Here is a 24,725-nt window from a genome sequence, read left to right as displayed (position 1 = left end):
GATAGTCCAAGTTCACGTTGCGATAGTCGAAGTTCGCATTGCGATTTTCCAAATTCGTTGCGATAGTCCAAGTTCACGTTCGAAGTTCGCGTTGTGATTTTCCAAATTCGTTGCGATAGTCCAAGTTCACGTTGCGATAGTCGAAGTTCGCGTTGCGATTTTTTAAAATCGCAACGACTTGTGGTATTGCATTTGTTTCTTAAGAATTTTCTCTAAAAAGATAGTATCCGCGTGGACGTGTCGAAGACACGTATTATCACGACCACGACCCGAGACGGGACGGGACGGCGACGGTGGCGGCAGTGCGCGAGAGTCTCCCTTGTTCTCTTCCACTCAACAAGGAAGTGGGAAATTCAAGCCTTAAATACTCATTCTCAATAGTATTTCCAATACTATTTGGGATTGAGCATTGCCAACACTTGGGAATCTTTTACACTATCGCAACACATTCTTTATTGTTTCAAACTAAGATCTTACAAATGGCTTGGGAATCTTATACACTATCGCAACACATTCTTTATTGTTTCAAACTCCACGTGAATTTAGAATAGTTAAAATGTAAACTTATTTTGGATTTTTCACTATCGCAACAACACGTTTTTCAAACTCTCGCAACACATTTTAACTATCGCAACACATTTTTCAAAATCGCGTTGCGAATTTGAAAACTAAGTTGAAAAATTAGAGTTCGCGTTGCGATTTTGTTGGTCATTTTGGCAAATCCAAAAAAAGTTGGTTAAAATCGTATATTATAAGGCATTTTCGGTCACTGAGGTTATTTTCTCTTTTAGAAAACACGTGTGGTAGATGCAAGAATAAACATAATATTTTATATTGGGGGAATGAATTTGAACTTAAAAGGACGAATTTAAAATTTTATGGAGTGAAAATAGATTTTTAGTAAAAAAAATACATTAAAAAATTAAAATATATAATAATTTAAAATTTCAAGAAATTGTGTGGATGCATTATAGGAGAGTAGAAGATAGAGTTTCCATATAATAAAAAAATTTTGGTCAAATGTCCAGATGACTCTTTTTGAAGTACTTTATAAGCGTAAATGTAGGATCTTCTTGTGTTGATCAAAGTTTAGTGATGGAAATTAATTGCCATTAAGTTGATTTAGAAGACAAAGGAAGAGGTAATATTGATTTAGGATAATCAGAGAATACCATTCCTCAGGCAAAAATAATATGCAAATTTAAAGCGAAAATATATGAAGTTTATTATTGACGATATAATTTTAGAATGTCGAAACTAACTTCTTAGTTCTTACAAGAGATCAAAGAATTAGAATATCATATTACTATTTAAAATTTTATCGATTATATATGTATATTTAAAACAATATAAGAATAAGAAAGAGCAATAAAATGTCAATCGATGATAGACCTTGATTGACCAATGCAACAATCAAAAGAATTGATGATTTTTACGGTAAAATAAAAAAAATCATGCCATCAAATTATTAATGATTAAAAATATTAATTAATAAAAAATATAAAAAAATTAGTAACATAATTAAAGCTTTTTAGAATTAAATAATAAAAAAATTTACTCATAAAATTGTTATGGGCTTTAGATGGATAAGGTAATAGGCATTACTAAAAGAACGTTAAAATTTAAGCCTAAAACTAGCCGAGTCTGCGCATCAAGATTTAACACGTGTCGTCAGAGAAAGCGAAGAAACCTTGAATCACGTGAGGGGCCGTACGTACAAACGAATATTCCAAATACTAATATATATTTGACCATGGCATACTACAAGATCCACACCACGCACCGTTATAACGAATCCTATAACCAAAAGACTCTCTCTCTCTCGCGGGTTTAAGCAAGCGATTCAAGGGAAATGGCTTCATCGCGACCGCCGTCTTCGTCGTCATTTCGGTCTCTTCCACCGCCACGGCCACAACCGGCGTCGACCGTTTCTGTAGGAGGGTGGAATCCTCTGCAACGAACTTCATTGTACGTGGGTGATTTGGACCCGAATGTTACCGAGGGTGATCTCTATGACAAATTCTCTGCCGTTGCTCGCGTCGTTTCTATTCGCGTCTGCCGTTGCATCCAAACCGGAGAGTCTCTTTGTTACGCTCACGTCAACTTTTACTCCAACCATCATGGTATTTTTTGTCCTTTTTCTTGCCTTCTTTTTTTCCCAAAGCTCTGTTTATCGAATTTCTTGGAGTTTTTCTTTTTCTTCATTCTGTTTCGTGTCAAGAATTAGGTTAAAAAAGAACCGATTTCGCTTGAATTTCTTCTTCCGTTTCATATCGTTTTCTGTGAACCTGTTCAACTAAGCATGATATCTTCATTGTTCATTATTCTGGTTAGTTCTTGGCTTCTTGCCCTGCTTCCCCTTCTTTATTTTTCACATTTCTTATCTATCGTTCATGTATTATTTTTCTTGCGATCTTCCACTTTTCGGTGATTTTTTGCCCTTTTATGTGGATGGGTATTTGATGAATCATATGTGTCAGGTCTTGAGTAATTATAAATTTTTATCTTCCGTTTTTTTATCAGCATCTACAGCTTTCTGTCGGTTAAACCACACTGACCTGAAGGGAAAACCAATGAGGATAACGTGGTCTCAGAGAGATCCTTTTCCAAGAAAGGTTGGCCTCGCCAATCTTTTTGTAAAGAACCTGGACCCTTCAGTAACCACCACTTGCTTGGAGGGAATCTTCAGCCGTTTTGGCAACATTCTTTCATGTAAAATTGCGGAAGAAAATGGCCGGAGTAAAGGATTTGGATTTGTACAGTTTGCTTCAGAGGAATCAGCAGTGGCTGCCATTACTGCTCTCCATGACACTATGCTTAAAGGAAAGAAGTTGTACGTATATTCCTTTTTGTCTAATTTATGCTCATTAGATGAATGGCTATACTTCTGTGACTATCCTATTTGCTTTGCTTGATTTGGTTGTTGCACTTCCATGGCAGATATGTGTCAAAATTCGTCAGGAAGTGTGAGAGGACACCTGCTGAAGAAGAGAAGTTTACTAACCTCTATGTGAAGAATCTGTTTGATGACATGACTGAGGATAGTCTAAAAGAAATGTTTTCTAAATATGGGAAGATAAGCAGTCTAGTAATCATGAAGGATGATAAGGGGGTCTCAAGAGGTTTTGGGTTTGTCAACTTTCAATCCCCTCTTGATGCTAAGAAGGCTATGGAGGCGATGAATGATGTACAACTTGGTAAAATTGATCATTTTTTTTTATGTTTTCCCCTTTCTAAAACTTAGTTGTTCATCTAAAATAGTTTTCATTTACATGAATGAAATTGATTTTTTTTATCAGGTTCAAAGAATTTGTTTGTGGGAAGGGCTCAAAAGAAGACTGAAAGAACAAAGCTATTGAAAAATAAGTACAAGGATGTGTTTGACTGCCGTTTCGAGAAATCGAAGGCTTCGAATCTCTATGTGAAGAACCTCAAACTAACCATGGATGACAAAAGATTACAAGAACTTTTCGGTCACTTTGGACGAATCATCTCAGCTAGGGTGATGCGCCTTGAGAATGGGACGAGTAAGGGATTTGGCTTTGTGTGCTTTTCCTCTCCGGAAGAAGCAATGGCAGCTTTACATGGACTTAATGGTGAGACAAAGTTCTCTCTTCCCTTTCACATCTGTCCTAACGATTTGAGCTTTGATTTCTTTTGTAGACTTTTGAGTAACAGTGTATGGTTGCTAATTCGAATGTTGAAATATCTTAGGGGCTTTATTCGAGGGGAAGCTTCTATATGTAGCAGTAGCTCAACGTAAGGAAGACAGCATTAAGGAATTGCAGAACTACTATGTGCAAAACACCCCAGTACAATCCTCGTATCAATCAAGTTGCAATGGCACTACCCCTCAGTTCCATCCAATTTACTTCAATTTCCCCCCATCCCCTACTGTTTCCCCACACCTGTTCCGGCCATCCTTATATCAGCATCCTTTTGTTGCAAACGTCGGTATTCAGTATCCTTTCACAACAACAGATGGACGGCAAATTTCTCATATGTAAGCATGTCTAGTTTTCCTAGGAAACTATATATATTTTTGTTCTCTACAGCTCCATTCCGACTATTATTCGTGTATTTTTCATGACTTAACAGGATCAAATGAGACACATGAGCCCGAACATTGTTGGGGTCAGAAGAGATTGCATGTACAGGCAGCATGTATGAACTACCTCTTTAAATGCATAGATTTTAAATTTGTATACTCTAGATATTTTCTAATGGAATCTCAAAGCAATTCTCTCTAATTTTTTGCTTGTGTGACTGATTAGATTGTGCGTTTGTAACAAGATTAAGCATGGATTCTACCTGACTACTTAATCCCTTATGCTATAGACTGTGACATATAACTCCAATGTTCGGATCCTAGACCCGGATCTTATCAATTCTGGGAATAAGAAAGTAGGTTTCAGAAAGAGGGAACCCACTGCAGTTATCCAATATGTTACTGCAGCAACATCCCCTGGAAACTCAAACATAAGTCGCCCATTTGTGGGGAATCTTAAGGTTTGCAACCTAAAACCTAAATTCCCAGCAAACTTCTATTTTAGGAGAATGTTTTTGTTTGGTTTTAGTACTGTGCTTTCTAATAAATTCTCTATTTCTCAGCCTAAACATGGCACGAAGGTATCAGGACAGCCGCCGGAGATGAATTCTGATGTAATGAAGCTACTTAATTCTCCAAATTCTTTGGCAGTGGAGGACAAGCCAGTCCAAGTGCTAAAGGAGGAAAATGCTAGGACCAGTACCATTACCAGTACCGATGCTATTACTTTCGACAACCTCAAATCTGCCTGTTTCTTGGGATATTAGACAGTGCCATTATACGTTTCTAACATGCTTACACTTTTATTAGGGAGATTTTCAGTTTTATCAATCACTTGCTTAGTGTTTACGCTTAGAATTGACATAATCTAGCTCTGTATAAAAAATTAGAAGGGAGAAAGAACAGTTTTCTTGTTTCTCATATCTGAAGAATATTCGGAGGTTTCTATTGATTGCCTTTTCCTCCTATCCTTCTACAACTTTTTCTTTGTTCAATTTTCTTGGTCCTAAGATACAACATTTAGGAATAGAAAATAAAAAAAAGTAGTATAAATTGAGGAGAAAAGAAACTTTAACTGCAAATACAAGCTACTGCAGTATGAGTCACTTGTTGATTAAGGTAATAGTAAAGAGTAGTGGTAGGCCTAGTACAGGGCAAATAGACATAGTAATGCATCAAAGGAGGGCAACGCCCTGAGCAATCAATGCATCAGCAAGGACCTGATTAGCAGCCTGAGATGGATGAACACTGTCCCAAAACACATACTGGGAGGCATTCGAACAAGTTCCCAGTGTATGCGGATTGCACAGGAATTCAGTCGTCTCTACGGTCCCTGTTCCACAGCAGCCTCTCGCTGCTTCCACGAAACCTGCCAAAGTCATTTTCAGTGATTACATAATATCAATTCTGTCCACCATTAAAAGAGATTTTTTTCTGCACTAGACTAAGATATGGAGAAAAATCTCTTTCCTTACCGTAGTTTGAGGGGGATTTAACAATATCCAATAGTGCCTTGAAAATGTCGAAAACCACAATTCTGAGATCAGGATACTGCTTCTGGAGATTGGCTGCGGCTGCGTTGAGCTTTTTGTTGAATTGCTGAGCATCGGTATTGAACCTGGTCACACATCCATTCTCATGGTTACCGAACAACGTTCTCGCTAAGGGAATGCAACCTAAGGGAGGAAGAGAAGTAACTCCAATTTTCCTGGCTCCCAAGCCATAGGTGTTCTGTTTATCAACCAAATCATCCCAAAGTAAGCAAACTACGAACTTGTATCCAACGCTCGCTATCCTGAATCAGAGCAACGAAGGAAACAAATTACTTACCTTGACGAAAGTTGTGAAGGCGTCGATAAGGAAGGAGCCATACTGGTCTGGCGTATAGGCATGGTTAAGTAAAGGGTTGACATAGTAGTTCTGGAGAAAGTCACCGCTTCCAGCACTCAGTACATAGAGTGCATCCTTGATGATGGATGCTGATTTGCTACTGCCAGCTACCTTCGCTAACTTTCCCTGATACTCCTTGAAATACTCTACCTGTTGGGTCAATGTGATAGCATGCTGCAAACAACATGGCAAAATGATGATTCTTTTTTTTTTTAAAAAAAAGAGAAGAAAATTGCAACTTAAACTGCAAAGATATTGATGTTGAGATTCAAAGTTATAAGATCGAAATCGGACATTTAACGCGGCAGCTCTGTCATCATAGCCGGATCCAGCTGAAGCAAAATTGGCTCCAATAAGGAGGTTCTTCCCTGATGCTTCAGGGCTTAGATATGCTGGTGGATAACTGGTAAACCCCAGAGTTTCAGCTGCAAGTTCCAAGCTTATTATTAACTCTATCTGAACTACTTTAACGTAAATAAAGGGAAGAAATCAGTCTACCGTCATGCACTTACCAGTGATGTCAGTGGCCAATTTCCCATTGCAGAACCTCCCAGTAGGCTTTTGATCAGCGAAATCCCTCCCATAGGGAGGGTAATTAGCCTTGAAGATGGTGGGGAGATAGTCATTATTCCCCACATCCACCACTGAGTCACCAAATGTCATGATTGCTGGAACAAGAGTGGTCGATTCTTGTGCATACCCTTTGCTTACAAATGCAAATGCAAACACTATGAACATGAAGCATCTGCTATAAACCTCCATTTTCATTATCATTTGATTGTATTTGGAAGCTTTGAGTTCTGTGTTAGGCATTATAAGCTGACCAAGGAAGATGTTTGGGGGGGGGGGGGGGTTTGATAATGGCCAATAAATGAGAGTAGGTGGAATTTATTATCATTCATGTCCTACATTTTAGATAGATATTATTAACCTAATTTGTTTTTCATGTTTTTTTTTTCTTTTCAAAATTAAAATCTCTGCTGAGTCGTAAAAGGAATTGATGGGAGAAGGTTTTACATTTATGAAGTTTTGTGTGTATTTATATCGAAACGACGAGAGGTAGTTGGGATAATAACAAACAGCAGTGACGTCCCTGGATTGGAGCCTAAGAGCAACACTGCATGTGCAGGAGTTATTGGCAAAAGACAGAAGAAAAATAGGGTATAGAGACAACACATTCATTCAGGTCTCATAGACTTGAACAATAATACAAATATTATATATATATAATATGTAAATATCTTAAAATGTGTGTATATATTTATATATTTAAAGGTTTTAGACATGCATACCAAGAGTTTCTTTTTCATATAAAGAGACTAGCATTCCATAATACTAATTTGTTTCTAAGCAATTACAAATCCAACAACTTTCTGGCCGAAAGGTCTTTCAAGACATTCCTTCAGTTCTGATAATACATGACTGATGTCTGGTCTTTGCTTTGAAGCTTGAAGTGCACACAACATAGCTATCTCCACAGCTTTCCAGGCAGCATTGACGTCGAATTCGTTTTCCAACCTGGGATCGACAATCATCCGAATATCTCCCTTCTCGATCATAGGTCTTGCCCATTCAAGTATGTGTATGTTGCACTCGGTGCTTTTTATTATTACAGGCTTCCCAGTGATTAGCTCAAAGAGGATTATCCCGAAGCTGTAAATGTCGATTTTCTTATTCAAGTTTCCTGATGCATGGAACCTGCATTGAGAGCATACAGGGATTTTCGTAACTAAGATGTTTACTTCAATTATTAGATAGGTAGATAGATAGATCGATCTTACTCAGGGTCAAGGTATCCATATGTGCCGGCAGGGCAAGATGTTAACACATGAGATGCAGTTTCGGTAGAGAAAATTCTCGACAGCCCGAAATCAGCTATCTTTGCTTGCATGTTTTCAGTCAATAAGATGTTGGAAGGTTTCAAATCTCTGTGAACTATGGGCGGCTTACAGCCATTATGTAGATAGTCCAACCCTGCAACATAAGCTATTTTAATGGGGAAAGATCGAAAATGAGCCAAATCGAAAGCATTCAAGTATGTTAAAGAGCTCATAGACCTTGTGCAGCATCTACCGCGATTTGAAGTCTTTGTGTCCAGTTTAAAACACTTTTTTTGGTCTCTGCAAGCAAATAAATCATCATCAGAACAAAATTTGAATAAACATGATACAATAATCCATCTATACCAGATAAATGCTGCCTCAGGTTTCCGTTAGCCATGAACTCATAAACAAGTGCCATATGGCCATTCTCCTTGCAATAGCCGATTAGAGAAACAAGGTTCTTATGATGTACAATCATCAAGGATTGTACCTGCATTGTTTAAAATAATCGACACGTCATTATATTCGAATGAGAATGCAGTTGTAAAAAGTTTAACACGAAATGACACTTTCAAACTTTATATCTAACCTCTGCTTGGAATTCCTTGTATCCTTGCCTTGACGATGAAGAAAGTAACTTCACGGCTACCGGTGTGCCATCATTAAGATGACCGAGGAACACTTCTCCGAATCCTCCATCTCCGATTTTGGTGCTAAAATTAACAGTAATCGTAGCTATCTCAGAGTAAGTAAAGGGTCGATTCTTGGATTTCAACAATCCTTCCTCGTTTGATGCAGTAGAACTAACAACTACAACAATTGGGGAAGCAATATTAATCAAACCATCATATTAATAGCAAATTAAGTTATGGACATGAAAGAGTGAAAATACCAGTTCTTTTTCTTCGTTTTCTTCTGTGAAAGATGATTAGAACACTTATGAGGGTGACAAGGGCCACAGCAGCTACAATTGATAAGGCAAGTGGAACAATAAACTTCTTGCTATTTCCTTTACAAGGATCCATCTGGCATGAGTTTTGGTCTTCAATGAAACTGCCGTTCAACCTAACAGAATTACCGGGATGCATAATTTGAAAAACGATCCAATAATGTCATGAGAATTGATTTTGAAGTGTGAAGCTTCATTGGAACTTGACAGTAAGATGAGCTGGAAAATTTTGGCTAGTTTAGCAAAATGACCTAACCTTAGAAGCAGTGACCCGTTAGTTTAGCAAAATGACCTAACCTTAGAAGCAGTGACCCGTTATCAGATTTGTTCTGGAGAGACTGGGGAATAGGACCCTTGAGCTTGTTTCCAGATAAATTTCTATACAAAAAGTGTAATATTTGTATTATTAGCAAATCTGCTTAAATATGCATCGTTTATATATCATACCACAAATAGGGGTGAGCATTCGATCAAATTGAGTAAAGAAATTTTAAGTTATTCGAGTTAACAAGTCGTATTTTACAACTCAAATTTAACTTGAAACTTTTTTGAATCGAGTCGAGTTTAAGAAATTCGAGTTTATATACTAATTTTATTATAATTATTTATAGTATTATGACAATGATTTATTCCAATTTTTTGACTTTATACGATCTAAAATTATGAAATATATTCATAATATTATATTTTAAAGAAAGTATTTTGAGCATAAAATATTGATGAGAGTATAAATGAGTCAAGAAATTGATGAAAAAAAAGAATTTACAAATAATTGTAGTCAAAAGATAAAATTGAGTAAAATGCAAAGTTAAGGGGCTAAATAAAAAAGAGAGTACATCTTTAGTAAAAAAAAATAACAATTGAAGTTATATAAGCATTCTATTGTGGTATATGAGCATGTAGTTTAAACTTTGATTAAAAAAAATGAATTTAAAATAAATGACAAATTGAAGGACTACATTTAAAAATAAAAAAAATTGTTATTAAAAAGAAGAATTGAAAATACATGTGTATTTTGCTATGGTTTAGGAGCATGTGGCTCAAATTTGATAAAAAATACTTAAAATAAATGATGAATTGAAGAAATAATGATATTATGAAAAATAAATAACTAAATTGAAAAATAAAAAAAAAATTACTATAAAAAAGGAATTGAAAGTACACATGAATTCTATTATGGTTTAGGAGCATGTGGTTCAAATTTGGTAAAAAAATAAACTTAAAATGAAGGAGGAATTGAAGAAATAATGAAATCATAGACTAAATCGTAAAACTATCAAAAATATTTAGTTAATTTTTTGGTTTTTCGAGTAACTCGAAATTTAAAATTTCAACTCGACTCGAACTCGAAAACTGAATTTATAATTCGAGTTGATGGAATAACTTGAAATTGAAAAAAACCGATTTTTTGAGCCGAGTCGAATCGAATTTTGCTCACCTACAACCACAAAGCTTGTAAAAGAACATCTGAGTCATATCACTCAAAGGAACTTACAGTACTTTCAATTTCGGCAGATGTGCTAAAACTTCCGGTACCGACCCAGTCAATTCATTGTATGATAAGTCACTGCGGGAAAAAAGGGTAAAAAAGTAACCTTGTCAAAAAATGTGGAGGGAAACTTCATCCGGCTCAGGGTGCTTCTCTTAGTTTACTTAGCCACTACAAGTTCAGTACATACATGGACTCTATTTCCTGGAGATGAGCCAATGATGGAGATATCTCCCCTGTTAATCTACTCGAACTCAGGTTCCTGCACGGAATCAACCGATAACAAAGGAGAGCGTGGTACCATTACCATAAACAACGCAGTCATCTAACAGTTTGGTATTTGTTAAAACAAACCATCAAATCGAATTTGATCAATAGATACTCTTGGGATGGTTTGAAGTGCACTCACAGTGAGATTATCCTCGGAGGATTGTCGAAACGGCAGCTCAAACCAGTCCACGTAGTCTCTTTTGGGAGACATGGGTCTCCTTGCCAGTCATCTCTGTTTATGTTGTATGTATGCTTGATGGACATGACAGCATCAGCTACCATCATTCAGAATAGAAATGTGAGGAATTTGGTATGCTAGTAAACTTCATATTGCAGATTTTACTTTCTTGAAAACGATGAAAAATAAAAGGATATATTCAAAAACGAAAAGGTACCATCCGATTGGTTTGTAGCAGAAAGCTCAAATTGTTCAAATCGGTAAAGCTCAAGCGCATTGAGGATTGGAGGAAGGCCAGACTCCTTTTCTGTAGAAATGGTAAAAGTAAAGTGCTCTACGATCTGCAGTCTCTGGAAACTTACGGACGATGGCTTCAAGTATTCAAGAGTAAAAGGTCCTTGCGTGATACCATTCGCAGTTATGCTTATTTCTCTTAGCTTATCTTCAAAATCCACTAATTCAGCAAAGTGAAAGTAGGCATTATATTCATGGTCGGGTACAGAGAAAGAGCCGGTCAGGGAATTGAAGCCCTTGGGTGGCTGGACGGCTGTTCTCAGAACCTCAACTGGTATTTTACACAAATTGCTGCCGTCCTGAGTGTCGATATCCGATGTGGTACTAACTGGAACAGAATTTGGAAGCCGGTAAGGATACCAGCTACGATCATAAATGTCATCCTTGTACCTATTGCAGGAGATACTTGGCCTCAGTACAATACACTCATTGATTTGACCAAAAAACATTCATAGTAAAAGAAAAAATCAATGGCAGAATGATCAGCCATAAAATAACCCCAAACTACTACGTCATGGTTGAAAAAAGATAAAAATTGGGTCAATAGTTTTATTTATTTTTATGACTACGGATGATTAGTGACGAATTCATAAATAATTTTAAGCGAGGGCACATATATGTTAATAATATAAAATTTTTGAATGGTTAAATATAAATAAAATTTCAGGTGGACATCATTACTAAAATATATAACTAATCGAAGGAAATTTAAATTTTAAGGTGCCATCAATAAAATAGCAATAAAATAGGTGACTTATAAAAAAAAATTCGGATGTTAAAATGGGCACGTGTCATGAATATCAAAACTAAACCAAATCATAATATTAAACATAACTTTGAGAAAAAAAAAGTTGGATGATGAAAATTGCGACAATAGACGAGTGACTATATATACACACGTGTTCCGATGAAAAACAAGCCAGCTTACCTGACACTGCTCGACAGACTAGAGATGGAACCCAGGTCGAACCTCTTGGAAAACTGTAGTTCCGATGAAGAACCATTTCCATAGATGGAAATGTTTGAAGGTCGAATCTCCAATGAAGAAATTAAAGGAGTTCCATTGCCGGTGTTCACAAGACAGACATACTCGGTATCTGCGGGGAAAACGTGAAAAGCCTCGTAGAAGAAGGCGTTAAAGTCATTGCAGTTCACGGTTGCCCAGTAATTAACCCCGAGGTACAAGTCGAACTTGGGGGTCTGGTTCTTCAGATCGTAATTTCCATAGGAGAAGGAAGCTCTGATGAGGAAGCTGTTGTTCTTACCTTGTTCAACTTTCAGGGTGTAGCAATTCTTCACCCCTTTCGGGAAACTTCTCAGGGTCTTGTAACGCTTCCCGTATTGTTCATTGTCAAATTGGTATTCTGGTAAAACTTCGTGATTCTCACCGGTGCTGATGAATTCTTTATCTGACTTGAACCAGACCCCGGTTGGATTGTCCCAGTAGTCATCCTCCACCCCACAATCAATGCTCAAGAAACCTTTTACATACATGAAAAGAAATTTAAACAGCTTAGTTGTTATCTTGGAAGTTGGGAAGTGGGAACTCATATATTTTAGGGTAACTTACATAAGACATCACTGAAATTTTAGATAGTGTTGTTTAGACCACTAAACTTTTATTTTCTCTTATTATAGAACTAAATTTTGGTTTTGACTTTATTTATGTCATAGGATCATTAAAATTTAAAAAGGTGTGATGATATGGATAAAATAACATCATTTTGTTGTAGTTATTGATGCTTAAAATAATACTTGTTTTAGGTACTGAACTTTAAGAGTATCGATTTTGTTATTAAACTTTTAAACAACTCTCTTTTTGGCATTATACTTTTTTAGTTGTCGTCGGTAATCAATCACCTCATGTCATCGGTCAACTTTAACCACAAGATCGGTATTAAATGTCCGTATTTCACTTATCTTTATTCTCATATGATTAATTTTTCACGAAACCCACTTAAAATTGACAAAATTAAACAAAAAAATCCACCATGTTTAGAGGTTTGTTGACTTTCTTAAATTTTAGGGGTTTCGATTTGGGGGTGATTGTTCAAAAATCCAAACGGTGAGAAATATTATTTCGAGAAGATGAACAATATAATCAAAACTAGCCTCAACAAATGGTCATCAAATGAGATCAAAGTCTTAACACGTCAAACCTTTAAATAGTTTTACTTTGATTTTGAGTGAGTTTCGTAGAAAACAAATCCTTTGAGAAGAAAGATGAGTGAAATATGAACATTTAGTACTGATCTTACTACAAAAAATGACCGATGATGGGCGATCAGAAAAGTTTAATGACAAAATCGATAGGCCCCTAAAGTTTATTACCTAAAACAATGTCATTTGGATATCAATAATCGCATCAAAATGAGGTCGTTTTGTTCACGTCGTCACAATGAAAGAATGATTTATCTATATAATCGTGTCGTTAAAATTTAATGGCCCAATGGCATAATTGAAATCAAAACCAAAATTTAGTGTTATAATTTGTGAAATTGAAAGTTCATAGGTATAAACAATACACCATCTAAAGTTCAGTAGTATTTGATATAGTTTACCCTATATTATATAATCTTTTATTCAACATAGTATTAATTAAAAACAACAATTCCAAAGCAGACTTCGAGATGAATTTGTGAATGAACATCAAATAAAGCGAGAGAGAGAAAAAAAGGAACCTTTGGCATGATTTACCTGGATTTCCAGAGGCCAAATTTCTTCTCTGGACATCGGTGGCCAGTAGTAAATCCCCAAAACAGGTAATGAAGAAGACAAGGAGAAGCAACATATTATGAAGCATCATACCACTAATGTACAAAATTTATGCCATGTGGCTCTCTCTGTCCATCGATCTAATTCTCAATGCTTGTTATGCACGTAACAGGTTCAAGGCAGCAGAGCTTTTTTATATTACTAAACTATGAAGCGAAGACCCTGCTTGTCTGTTCTTATGACTTCGTGGTTTGAGCCTTTTCTCCGTTTTCTTATGAATAAGACGAAAGAGCCAATGCCTTATCATCGTTTATATGGTCATCCCCCTCTCACCAAATTACTTGTTCAAAAAGAAACAAGTCATTAAATTTAAATTCAATTATTCTTGTATGAATTTTTTTTATTTGTTCAAAATTTTAATCTACTGACAATACATACTCCGAAGACGTAATTGTTTGAATTAAAATCTCTAAGTAGAATACACTTTTTTTACTACTGATGTCACTTGATGTGTTCTGATCCGTGCACGAATGTTGTGTTTTACTATATTTTTTTTAAATCAAATTATTAATTATGATGATGTGTTTTACTGCATTTTTAAATGAGATACTATTTTTGTTAAACTTTTAAATATCATATCATATACATCACGTTAATTGCGTATGGATAGGTGATTCCGTGTTTGTCACATTTTTTGGAAAGTATTATGGCGTTCTTTTTGGTTCAACACCTAAAATTTTCTCATTTTACTATACTCAAACAGAACAAGTCACTCCCACTTAAGGGAGCGTGGAAGAAAATAACCCAAAGTCCATTCCATTGACATTTACGTTTGAATGAAGAACGAAAGATATTGAAGAAGCAGGTGGATACAGAAAACGGAGACTTGACTAGCTGAAGCCACCCTAGATTTTTTTTCTTTTATAATTCTAGGGTGAATACAAGGTTTAAAGACTTGCAAACCTTTGAAAATAAACGTTCATATCCCTACATACGTTATGATCGAACCCTAGACTTCAAAGAACAATAACAAGTCACGGTAGCAGTCCACACACGCATGATGTTAACGTCAATCCTTTAATTAGACCGTAAATCTGTAGCTGGGGACCAAGATATGTTTACCAAGTTCTACGTTGCATGGTCTTGGTCCCCCATTACAGATTTACAGTCAAATTAAAGGATTGACATTTACATCATGCGTGTGTGCAGTGCCACCATGACTGTTGAATGTGAACCAACTCCAGTCCTTGACCCAACAGACGACTAGTATGAATTCAATCAAAACACAATAATCTTCTAGTAGGGTATACAGGTCTGAACCACGAGCAAGAGGAGGACGTGGCATAGCACAAGGTATCATGGGAGATAAAACCAGAGAGAAAATAACAAGATTTATCACAGCACAGCTTGTCTTGTCCCCTTCCATATTTGCCTACAAGTTTATGAACGATGATATACTGCATTTGCTGGTACTAATCCACCATATTTATATGCACTTCTTAATCGATTAAGTCTTTGTATGAACGTCATCAGCAACTTGGCTTCTTTGATGACAATTGTTGAAAACGATAGCATTACTTTTATTACAAGGAAACAGATAAATTCTGAAACCGAAATTACAACCATTATATATATATATATATATAAAAGAAACAACTAGTTGACTCGACCGTCTCCGAGCTTGATGCGAGGAATGAATGTGTGGGATCAGAAAGAACCGAAATTCACCATCTTAGTTTTGCAGGAAAGTACTGCAGAAAAAGAAGGAAGGAAATCCATTAATTGTATAGCAGAACATGACCAGGATATAGCTGGACTAAGCCAAGACTGAAGTTGTGCTAACCTTTTCTATGAGGGAGAGATAGTATGGCTTGACCTTTTCGACATCGATCCGGACTTTACTCTTGCTGTAAAGATCATATTTGCTGCATAAAATGTAAGATTCTAATCTCAGACGTGTCGGATACCGCCTTCTAAACGCAGTCATAATGTTCAATTTGTCTAGAAGGCGGCCCAGTATATAAATAAATCAAAAGTCATACTTGAATATTTCGAGCCACTTCAGATTCTCGACATCCTCTTCGTTCATCAGTTGCTTGTATGATCCTAACCTATGCAGGGCTGCAAAATAAAGTGCGTCAGTTCATTTATGTAAATTGGAATTCATCAAGGGGACCCATCCTTACCATAGAATGAATGGTATCTAATAATGAAAAGAGCTGCCGATGGCAGAGTCGTATTGTTCTCTTTAGCCACCTGCATACATAGATTCCGAATTAGTTCCAATTGTCGAGTTTAAAGACGCAAAAAAGGCGTTGGAATTCATATCGTATACGTAGGTGGGGAGAGAGATACCAGATACATGTAGTCATCATGTCCCCATGACATCAGAACATCGTTAAGTCCACATCCCTCTGAGTACACTCCATATTTAGTGTTGTAAGCAGAGTTGTGATAGTCTGGATTTTCCTCAAAATACTGTACCCCCAACATACCAGATAGAGATCATCAGATTAAAAGAAATGGTTAAATTTTACGAAGCGACTATTAGTTTATAAAGGAATCACCTTGTGGTGAACAATTGATTCGTCGAAAGTACAACCGACCGGATATGTATCACCTACAACAGCCCACTGGGGAAGCCCACCAAAGCTAGGATGAAGAAGAACTTTTCCAAGGTCTAAAAGATCCCATAAAAGAAACATACCATTAGTTAACAATACACACATTGTGCAAACTATTGATCTCGATAAATAATTGTCCGATATAGCAATACATTACCATGGATAAGGCCTGTGAGATGCAGCCAGTCCTCATCGGGATAGTCCTTTCGGATAGCCTCGGCGGTCTGCAGCAAGTGTTCGATCTGAGGCTCATCTAAGTCAGGATCACTCTCATCAACTACATCATTAAGAAGTTCACAGCATTCCCATATGCTCATTTCCACCTTGTCTAGCTTCCATACTCTTTTCTCATTCGATTCACCTGCAGATTAAGTGATTTTTTTTTCATCCAAATTCATTAACTTAATATGTACAAATATTAGGAAAAAAGGAGTGATTGCACAATGAAGCACAGGCTACATACAAAGTCATATGTCTGGTTAATATGATTGGTTCGATAAAAATTCTCCACACCCTGATGCCTCTCACTTTCAACATGATAATCTCTGCAGTTTGCAAATACAGTGCAGATCGATCAGTCATAAACAAATATGCACATGGTGAAAAGGAGAAAGATGGGTCTTCTGTCATTTTTTTCCTTGATAATGAAATAAAGTAGCCTAGATTGATTTGATGAATCTGTTCATTTATTTGTTTACATCCATTGGCTAATGTCCCTTTGCTCTTAATAGTTAAAGCAACGGAGAACTCAACCTAAAAGTGTGGCCAAAAGCGTTGCTCTGTGGCACCATAAATCCAGCATCCGTCACCACTTCTTTCTCAACATAATCTTCTGATATACAAAACCAGAAAAATCCCGAATTCAAATACTTAAAAACAGATTATTTTCATATATAAAATAGCATAAAAATGGAAATCATGAAGAATTACCAAACTCAGTTTGATCAACGAGGATAGTCATCTTGATCAATGAGGAAATCAATTTTATAGTTATAAAGGAGTTGAATGGTGGGATGTTAAGGTGCAGCAAAATATCATGGTATTTGTAGTCAGACGGGGGAAAGTCCTTGACTGAGAATTCCAGCATCTTATGTCCTTCACTGAAAATCTAATGTCCTTCCCCTGAAAATCTACAAACTTTTGGTTCCTCAATATCTTTATTGATGTATACATAATTGTTTTATTACAACTGAGAATGGAAATGTTTGAGCTTTTTAAGGTTTAATGAGAGGCAAAGAAGCAAGAGTTTGATAGCAAGCTGGCAAAGCCACCCCATTTAATTTTCAAAGATTTGGTTCCTATCTTAAAAGCAAAACATCATTGTCATGGCTGAGTCGACTCATCGTAGGATAGCACAAGTTTGTCAGACATTTTGAGGCGGGTTCGTATGATGGTGTCATTGTCCAGTTGTGGTGGTGGCACCCAGTTACAGGACTTCCTTTGTAATTATCAGGCGTAAAACGTAACCACTGCTCAAACAGAGAGCCATGAGCCTTTGCTCGGCCAAGCCGACGTCAGGGCTGAGCTGTGGCAACCCCATGAACGTACGGGCTGTGTCGGGAAACGCTGGGAAGTTGACACGCTGCTCGTTTTTCCCAACACGATCAGACTCGTGTCTCGTGTTGGCTAAAATTGACTGAAGAATTGAATAGGTTTGAAGCTATATCCTGATTCTTTCCACAGAAAAGGACAAATTTGAATAATCCTTTTTAAGGTAATTTGAATAAAAATCTTTAAATTATTATTAGCCACAAATGCTAAGTTAGTTGATTGGTTGTTTTATCAATCATGATGGTATCACACTCACATCATGATTTATTTTAATCCACTAAAGCACTTGTTAATTAATGCTTATTGTTGCTATATTATTTTGTGAACTAATTATAAATCTATAAAATTACAATATTTTCAATTACTTTTTTAACATATTTAAGAATGCATATCATTTTACTTTTATTTTTTCTGAAAATTTTAAAATTGCATTTAATATGTATTAAGGTATATGTCATGTCAACATATATTTATGATGGCCAAATATCTAAGGGTTTTTTTTTCAAATAAAATAAGTCGAGTGTTTCATCTGTAGGTGTATAAATTAATCAGTTAAATGTTTTTAATTAAAATCGAATTAATTGAAATTTATGGTCTATTTAATTAATTTAGTCAGTTTAAGTTATTAAATCGGGTTGATTATTAATTTTGAAAATCAAAGTAGAAAAAACCAAATAAATTACAAAATTTAAACAATAAATAAACCCTAAGCTAATTATATATCCAACCCAATATTCAACTCATACAAAACCAGTCTAATCCTACATTAAAAAGGGGTTGAAAAACATTGGCTTCAAAATTTCATTCTCTTAGCTGGACCATGATCAATGATGGGATCAAGGGCAGGAGGTTGAGGTTCAGCTGCTTGCTGGTTTTCCGGATCTTTCTCCACCTCTGTGGTAGGAGGTACGAAGCCATCGGGAAACGGGGGTGGTGGAGGGGCTTGCCCTAACTACAATTTGAATATACATAGATTATTCTCAAAATAAAGAAGGAATCACAGATTGTTTCTTCAAAAAATCAGAAGGGACTGGTAAATTTCTTCATCAAGAAAGGTTGTGATTTATGGATTATCAAAGCCAGTTTCCAAATGACTATTTTTTTGGACTACTTTGAAAGGATAAACTCTACACAAACATCAAGTTGAAAAGCAAGACAACTAGGAAACAGATCAATGAAATCTCAAATGAATATGTTAGTGGTTCGTATTATGGATCCTATACGATTGTACAAATTAAGATCAATATATGAGGGTGTAGGCAAAAAATTTACAATACATTGGTTACCTTTCGCAGTAAGGAGGCAAGAATATGATCCACACGTTTAACTTCCTTAAAGTCAATTGCCTCTTTACCACCGTTTGGTTCCAAAGTTTCACTTTCATTTTCAGTATCAACTGCATCAGAAATTCAATTCAAACAGTGTAAAAAGGCAACAATGAATGATGTGGGCACAATATAAGATACCAATGGCCGCATTTCTACAGAGTTTAAAACAAGGGATAGTAATATTAAAAATTTAAACGAAAACAAGAGATAAAATATGGTGGGGAGGGTCGATTAACAACATTTGATTCATCAGATAAACTTACTCCCAGAACTATGTTGCCAGAAAAGCTACAAATCAAAGAGTTAATACTGGCCCTATGTTGCTTATTAAATGAGAACACAAAGACACTGAAAAAAGACCAATCAACTGTGTACAAGCATGAATAGTTGCATGAATGAAATAACTACTCTGACTATGTAGTTATAGGAGACTAGATTCTTGGCCCGCATAGAAGAAAAGATTTAGTTACTTGGACACGTAACCCAAAAGAGATGCTCCAATAATAGATACCGTAGAGAGTTTCTATGCTTTAGTTATAGCACAAACAAGAATTCAAAAGAGTTTACAGTTAGAAAGGATTGATCAATGAGAAAAAGAAGCTAAGCAGAACATTTTAAGGAAACATCTTAAAACATTATTAGACAAGAAGCATGTTTTGCATTATTCGCTACCTCACCAAATTTAATGTAATCTGACCATATTCAAAGTGTTCTTTAATGCACTCCAACATAAAAGTTAAGAAGGGTAACAATCAGAAAATTGTTTATCTGGAACTACTAGGTCTCGGAAGAGGGGTTCTATATGTATCCTTTGAACTTGTCTATCATGGGAGGAGGTAGGTTCGAGAAGTAAAGAATAAACCAAGTTAAATACATTGGCTAAAATATTTTAAAAAACACTAAAATAGTTTATAGCACAAGTCTCTTGACATTTTTTTAATAGTTTCTTTCCTCTCCTTGCCTCAACTGCTGCCAATGGTATTCAGCATGCCTTGAACATTTACACGACAGACTGTCGACAGTGAAAGAATTTAAGAATTGCATCATGAGTCAGCAACAACCACAAAAAATTATTCTAGTTTATGCAACTATTACATGCTGGTCAGTAACTAGGGTAACTGAGAAACTTATTTTTGGACCATGCCACAGCAAGAAAAATATAATCTCTGTTTTTCACATTTCTCTCTCTCTAAATAAACATAAACTATCTCCAATTAAAGAAATAAGAAGTGCTTCTTATCAATGAAAAAAATAAGATAAATACAGAAATATTTACCATATCCAATCTTCTCCAATTTTGATGCAGCAGTTGTAAAAGCTTTTGATATATAATAGAGAGCACGTCCCTGTCACATGGATAAATTATCAAAATCCAAAAGATGAAAGTGCATACAAAGACTCAATGCGAAGTGACAATACAGAGAATGATAATTTTATGAAGACAACAACAGAAATGTATTCCTTTAAACTTTGTTTACTTGTTAAAACTCTTATTTTCCTCTTTGTTCTGATGTTTTCATTAGTGGATTTCTTTCTTAACTAGATAATCACTTCCAGGTGAGTAGAACAAAAGACCAAAAATCTGAAGACCGAATGGAAAACCATTTTTTGTAATATTTCAACAAAAAGAATGCTGTTACCAGACTGAAATCAAATGAGCGTCCAGGTGATAGTATCATTTTGTTATACAAACACAAAACATGAAAGGAAAACAATACGAAGGAGCTTACAACTCGGGCTGCAAAGACATTGCAAAGCTGTGGTGCTTGATATATAGAACCATCCAAAATATAATATGCCAGCATCGGTGTGACTTTCTCTGCACTGTCCCTCTTTTGCTTACGAAAAACTAAGAGTTGCGGTTCCATAACTTCACTAAGCATGTATTCTAGCCAAGTCATTTTCCTGTATTAAAGGGAAAAAATAAATTACTGATCTTACGAGTAACAAAATCTTTAAACTAGAATTCTAAGCGATGATTGATAAGATAACGAGCAAGTTTTCCAATCAAATGCTATTTGGTAGCTATCAAAGCATTTTTCAAGTAGATAAAGTGCCAATCACAAATACAAACAACTAGGCTTCTGTCAGAATGCATGGAAAATGGCTCATTTCTAGGTAAAATTGAAAACCAAATATTTACAATTTAAAGCTTCGATCTAACCGAACAACTAATTCGTTAACATATCAATCGGGTTTCATAAATATTGACATATCCAATTCCAAAAATAAAAATCAATAAAATTAAATCTTGCAGCATGCCAGAGAGAGTTGATTAAAAGGGAACAAAATAACTCAGACTAAAATTTACTTACGAAAGTTGAGAGATGTCGAGGGGGTGAATGGATCGCATCCTTAGCTGTTCGTTGTTGCAGGTCCAATCATAGAACGGAGATAGGGCAAAGTAATCGAAACCCAGGTTTCGATCCAGAGGGTATGTATTTAGCCACAATTTGTCTCTGAAACATATGCCCGTCATGTCCGTTCCAGGAGGCTGCATCGGAGGCGGCGGTGGTGCTTCAAAGTTCCCCCTGCCGCCGCATGTTATGGCGGAACTGGTGGGGTCGCCATTTTGTGACTGTGTTTCCTGGTAGGATCTGGTTGACGTTTGTTCCATTTATTATGCTCTTTAACGATGTGAAGTCTCAAACGGCGTCGTTGATAAAAGGGTAAACTACACCAATGGTCACTAATTTTTAAGTTATTTCTTTTTACCACCTATGTTTGAAAAGATACAAAGAGGTCACTAACGTTATCATTTGTTACAAATTGGTTACTAACATTATCGTTTGTTATAAATTGGTCACTCATTATTAACAGTTGTTAACAAATTGTTAGTGCTGCATCGAAATGTTGATGTAGCACATTAAATCAGCTGACTTAGCATAGTTGATGAAATGTTTGACTCTTCTTCTTCAATTCATGTTTCCAGTTATCCAAATCGTAGGCGATGTAGTGCTTATAGAATACGGCGACCTTGAGTCAAGAAGGGTCGGTATGACTGTCGGCTCGTTGTAAACCTCGAACATAACTCGACCCGTATTTGCTGCTCAGCAATGGATGCTCCCCTGGTGGAATATGTTGATGTTTGGTGACCAAAATGTTAGCCCCGCCAATCCAACATTGTACACTGCTCTAGCTTCCGTCGAGACCACCTTGCCGATTGTTTCGAACATATAAACGTTGAACAAAGCCACGTTCAATATGACTTGAGGAAAGCTCGTCGCTCCCGGTACTAGGCTGCTAAACTTAGTGCCATAACCCGAACCGAAATCGACATAAAACAATGCCAAGAAATCAAGAAACCAACAACGAAAAACTAATTACGGATCATTTTTTAATGCCCTTCTCTTCTGATTTTCAGACAACTTAAAACTGTGTTCGCTGCAATGTTTGTTTCACCATGAAAACATGCTTGAAGCTTGTTCTGTTTCGTTTTACATAAGCACAACGTTGATGCTTTGTGCTGTCCCGTGATGGGAAAATAGGTTAAGACGCATTAATGATTCAATAGTGTTAAAAAATTTTGTTTCCTTTAGTATTTTTCAAGTGAATAATACTTCTAAAAGCAAGAAGGGAATTCGAATCCGTGATGGGAATTTTTGATGAAAAAGTGTACGTTAAAAAAGCTATGATAATTATCAAAACCAGGGTATCAAATAGCGTTCGCGGTCACGTTTTCGGTCGCGTCGCGTTTATTATGGTTTCAGACATAACAGATGTTAGCGCGTTCACTGCGGGTGTCGCGGTCGTGAATTTTTTTAAATTTCACACAATTTATCTTAAAATATAATAAAAATAATTATAATTATAAGGAATTATTTTTAATGATTTTTAAAATGTTTTCTAAGAGAAATTGACATATATATAATATAGTTTAACGAAATAGAAGACTTTAAAAATATGATGATAGGATAATATAATTAAGGGTAAAGTATAGTAATGGTCACTGAACATTTTCAGAAGCTTACATTTAGGTCCCCCAACATTTAAAACTTGCAATACAGTCCCCCAACATTTATTCCGTTTGCAATATGGTCCCCCAACTTAAACAACAGTTAGAAAATTAGGATAAATTATATAAATGGTCATTGAACTTTTCAGTCACTTGAATTTAGGTCCCCCAACTTTTAAAACTTGCAAAACAATCATCAATTTCATTCTAAACCCCAATTTCCAAAGTAATTCAATTTTATTCTAAACCCTAAATTCCAAAATACTTAAATTAAATTCAATTATGTCAAAGTTATTATTATTTAATTTCATCTTATTTCATGTGATACGTATTTTTTATATAAATATAATAGTATAATTCTTATCTGTTGAAGAAATTTTTTAATTAAAAAAAGTAGTTAGGATATAAAAGAGGTTGAAAATAATTCAAATTTTAAATTTATAAAATGTTATTTTGACGTATAAATAAAAGTGTAAACTACTCGGTTGACAACTTAACTATCTAGCCCTTTTTACTTTTGTCATCGATCTTTTAAATTTATCAATCATACCACATAATTATTTAACTGTTTCAACTAAGCCACTAGTCGTTACCAATTGATAAAAATGATGATGTGGCAGTTAAAAGGAATTGACATTATTATACATTCAGTCTTTATTATTTATATAATCAATTTGGTCCTAAATTAAATAAAATTTAATAAATTAATCATTTAATTAGGATCTGACATGTGTTAGCACATGATCATGACACGTGTCATTGGTGACACGTGTTACCACCTAATTATTTATATATGCTATCAATTTGGTCCTAAATTAAATAAAATTTAATAAATTAATCATTTAATCAGGATCTGACATGTGTTAACACATGATCATGATATGTGTTATTGGTGACACATGTCACCTCCTAATTAGAAGAAAATTAAGTTACAAAGAAGTAAAATTTGGGTCTTGGGCAAACTCAAACCTGAGTCACGCAAATGAAAGATATAGGGTGGAGCCACTAAGCTAACACCATCGTTTGTGTTAAGAGATATACAATAATACATATACTAATAGTATGACCAATGCCAGAAAAAAAGAATATAATGTAAAATGGAAATAATGAGATTTGAACTTCGGCAAAAAATTTGAAAGCAATAAATGATGGGAAAATATTATATTTTTTACAATAAAAAAATATTATATTTGATAAATTGTTTGATAGATTTAATATATTTTTTAAATATTAGTTGATACAATATTTTAAAAGAATAAATTTAAGATTTATATATTTTTAAACTAAATTTAATAATTATATTTTTCATATTTATAATTCATATATATATAATCTTAAGTTGAGTATTTCTAATATAATTAATAATTTTAATTTCTTATTAAAAATAAAATATTCAAAAATATAAATGATTCATACATTAATATATGAATATTTTTTATTTATACATCTAAATATACATTATATAAATATATTTTTATTCGTTGTGTCTGTGCCTTGAACTCTTTCTTCAAGCCTATATTACCTTAAATTGAAGTATTTTAGAATTTAATTGAAGTATTTTAGAATTTATGGTTTAGAATAAAATTGAATTACTTTGGAAATTGGGGTTTA

The 24,725-nt window shown here is 35.2% G+C and overlaps 4 protein-coding genes and 1 pseudogene across 4 annotated transcripts; 1 reads left to right on the top strand and 4 right to left on the bottom strand.

Annotated features, from left to right (window-relative positions):
* The first annotated feature begins 1,852 nt into the window (after nucleotides 1-1,852).
* On the top strand, nucleotides 1,853-4,815 carry LOC120154641 (annotated as a pseudogene).
* A 260-nt stretch (nucleotides 4,816-5,075) lies between these two features.
* LOC120154631 (GDSL esterase/lipase APG-like) lies at nucleotides 5,076-6,729 on the bottom strand. The gene is made up of 5 exons (XM_039166313.1): nucleotides 6,451-6,729; nucleotides 6,233-6,363; nucleotides 5,879-6,112; nucleotides 5,524-5,779; nucleotides 5,076-5,417 (listed from the first exon to the last, which is right to left on the bottom strand). The coding sequence occupies exons 1-5, from the start codon at nucleotides 6,710-6,712 to the stop codon at nucleotides 5,224-5,226; spliced, it is 1,077 nt and encodes a 358-aa protein (XP_039022244.1). The 5' UTR covers nucleotides 6,713-6,729; the 3' UTR covers nucleotides 5,076-5,223.
* A 535-nt stretch (nucleotides 6,730-7,264) lies between these two features.
* LOC120154650 (putative leucine-rich repeat receptor-like protein kinase At2g19210) lies at nucleotides 7,265-13,784 on the bottom strand. Its single transcript, XM_039166321.1, has 13 exons — nucleotides 13,639-13,784; nucleotides 11,870-12,422; nucleotides 10,865-11,331; nucleotides 10,609-10,744; nucleotides 10,390-10,461; nucleotides 10,206-10,277; nucleotides 9,008-9,088; nucleotides 8,654-8,826; nucleotides 8,351-8,571; nucleotides 8,125-8,251; nucleotides 7,996-8,058; nucleotides 7,720-7,912; nucleotides 7,265-7,636 (listed from the first exon to the last, which is right to left on the bottom strand). The coding sequence occupies exons 1-13, from the start codon at nucleotides 13,745-13,747 to the stop codon at nucleotides 7,285-7,287; spliced, it is 2,619 nt and encodes an 872-aa protein (XP_039022252.1). The 5' UTR covers nucleotides 13,748-13,784; the 3' UTR covers nucleotides 7,265-7,284.
* Nucleotides 13,785-15,212: 1,428 nt separating this feature from the next.
* LOC120154651 (inositol oxygenase 1-like) lies at nucleotides 15,213-17,252 on the bottom strand. Its single transcript, XM_039166322.1, is given in 11 exon segments — nucleotides 15,213-15,407; nucleotides 15,500-15,581; nucleotides 15,699-15,777; nucleotides 15,843-15,912; nucleotides 16,012-16,134; nucleotides 16,224-16,336; nucleotides 16,438-16,614; nucleotides 16,617-16,641; nucleotides 16,744-16,825; nucleotides 17,034-17,121; nucleotides 17,210-17,252. Coding segments are annotated over 10 exon segments (816 nt in total). The 5' UTR covers nucleotides 17,072-17,121; nucleotides 17,210-17,252; the 3' UTR covers nucleotides 15,213-15,380.
* Nucleotides 17,253-18,545: 1,293 nt separating this feature from the next.
* On the bottom strand, nucleotides 18,546-21,776 carry LOC120154640 (mediator of RNA polymerase II transcription subunit 6-like). Its single transcript, XM_039166318.1, has 5 exons — nucleotides 21,475-21,776; nucleotides 20,890-21,064; nucleotides 20,436-20,505; nucleotides 19,118-19,227; nucleotides 18,546-18,783 (listed from the first exon to the last, which is right to left on the bottom strand). The coding sequence occupies exons 1-5, from the start codon at nucleotides 21,774-21,776 to the stop codon at nucleotides 18,625-18,627; spliced, it is 816 nt and encodes a 271-aa protein (XP_039022249.1). The 3' UTR covers nucleotides 18,546-18,624.
* Nucleotides 21,777-24,725: the final 2,949 nt, after the last annotated feature.

The sequence above is a fragment of the Hibiscus syriacus genome, unplaced genomic scaffold (genome assembly GCF_006381635.1).
Source record: "Hibiscus syriacus cultivar Baekdansim isolate YM2019G1 unplaced genomic scaffold, ASM638163v2 tig00111138_pilon, whole genome shotgun sequence".
Lineage (NCBI taxonomy): Eukaryota > Viridiplantae > Streptophyta > Magnoliopsida > Malvales > Malvaceae > Hibiscus > Hibiscus syriacus.
The sequence above is the reverse complement of the archived record's forward strand: the minus strand, read 5'-3'. Positions and strand labels throughout refer to the sequence as shown.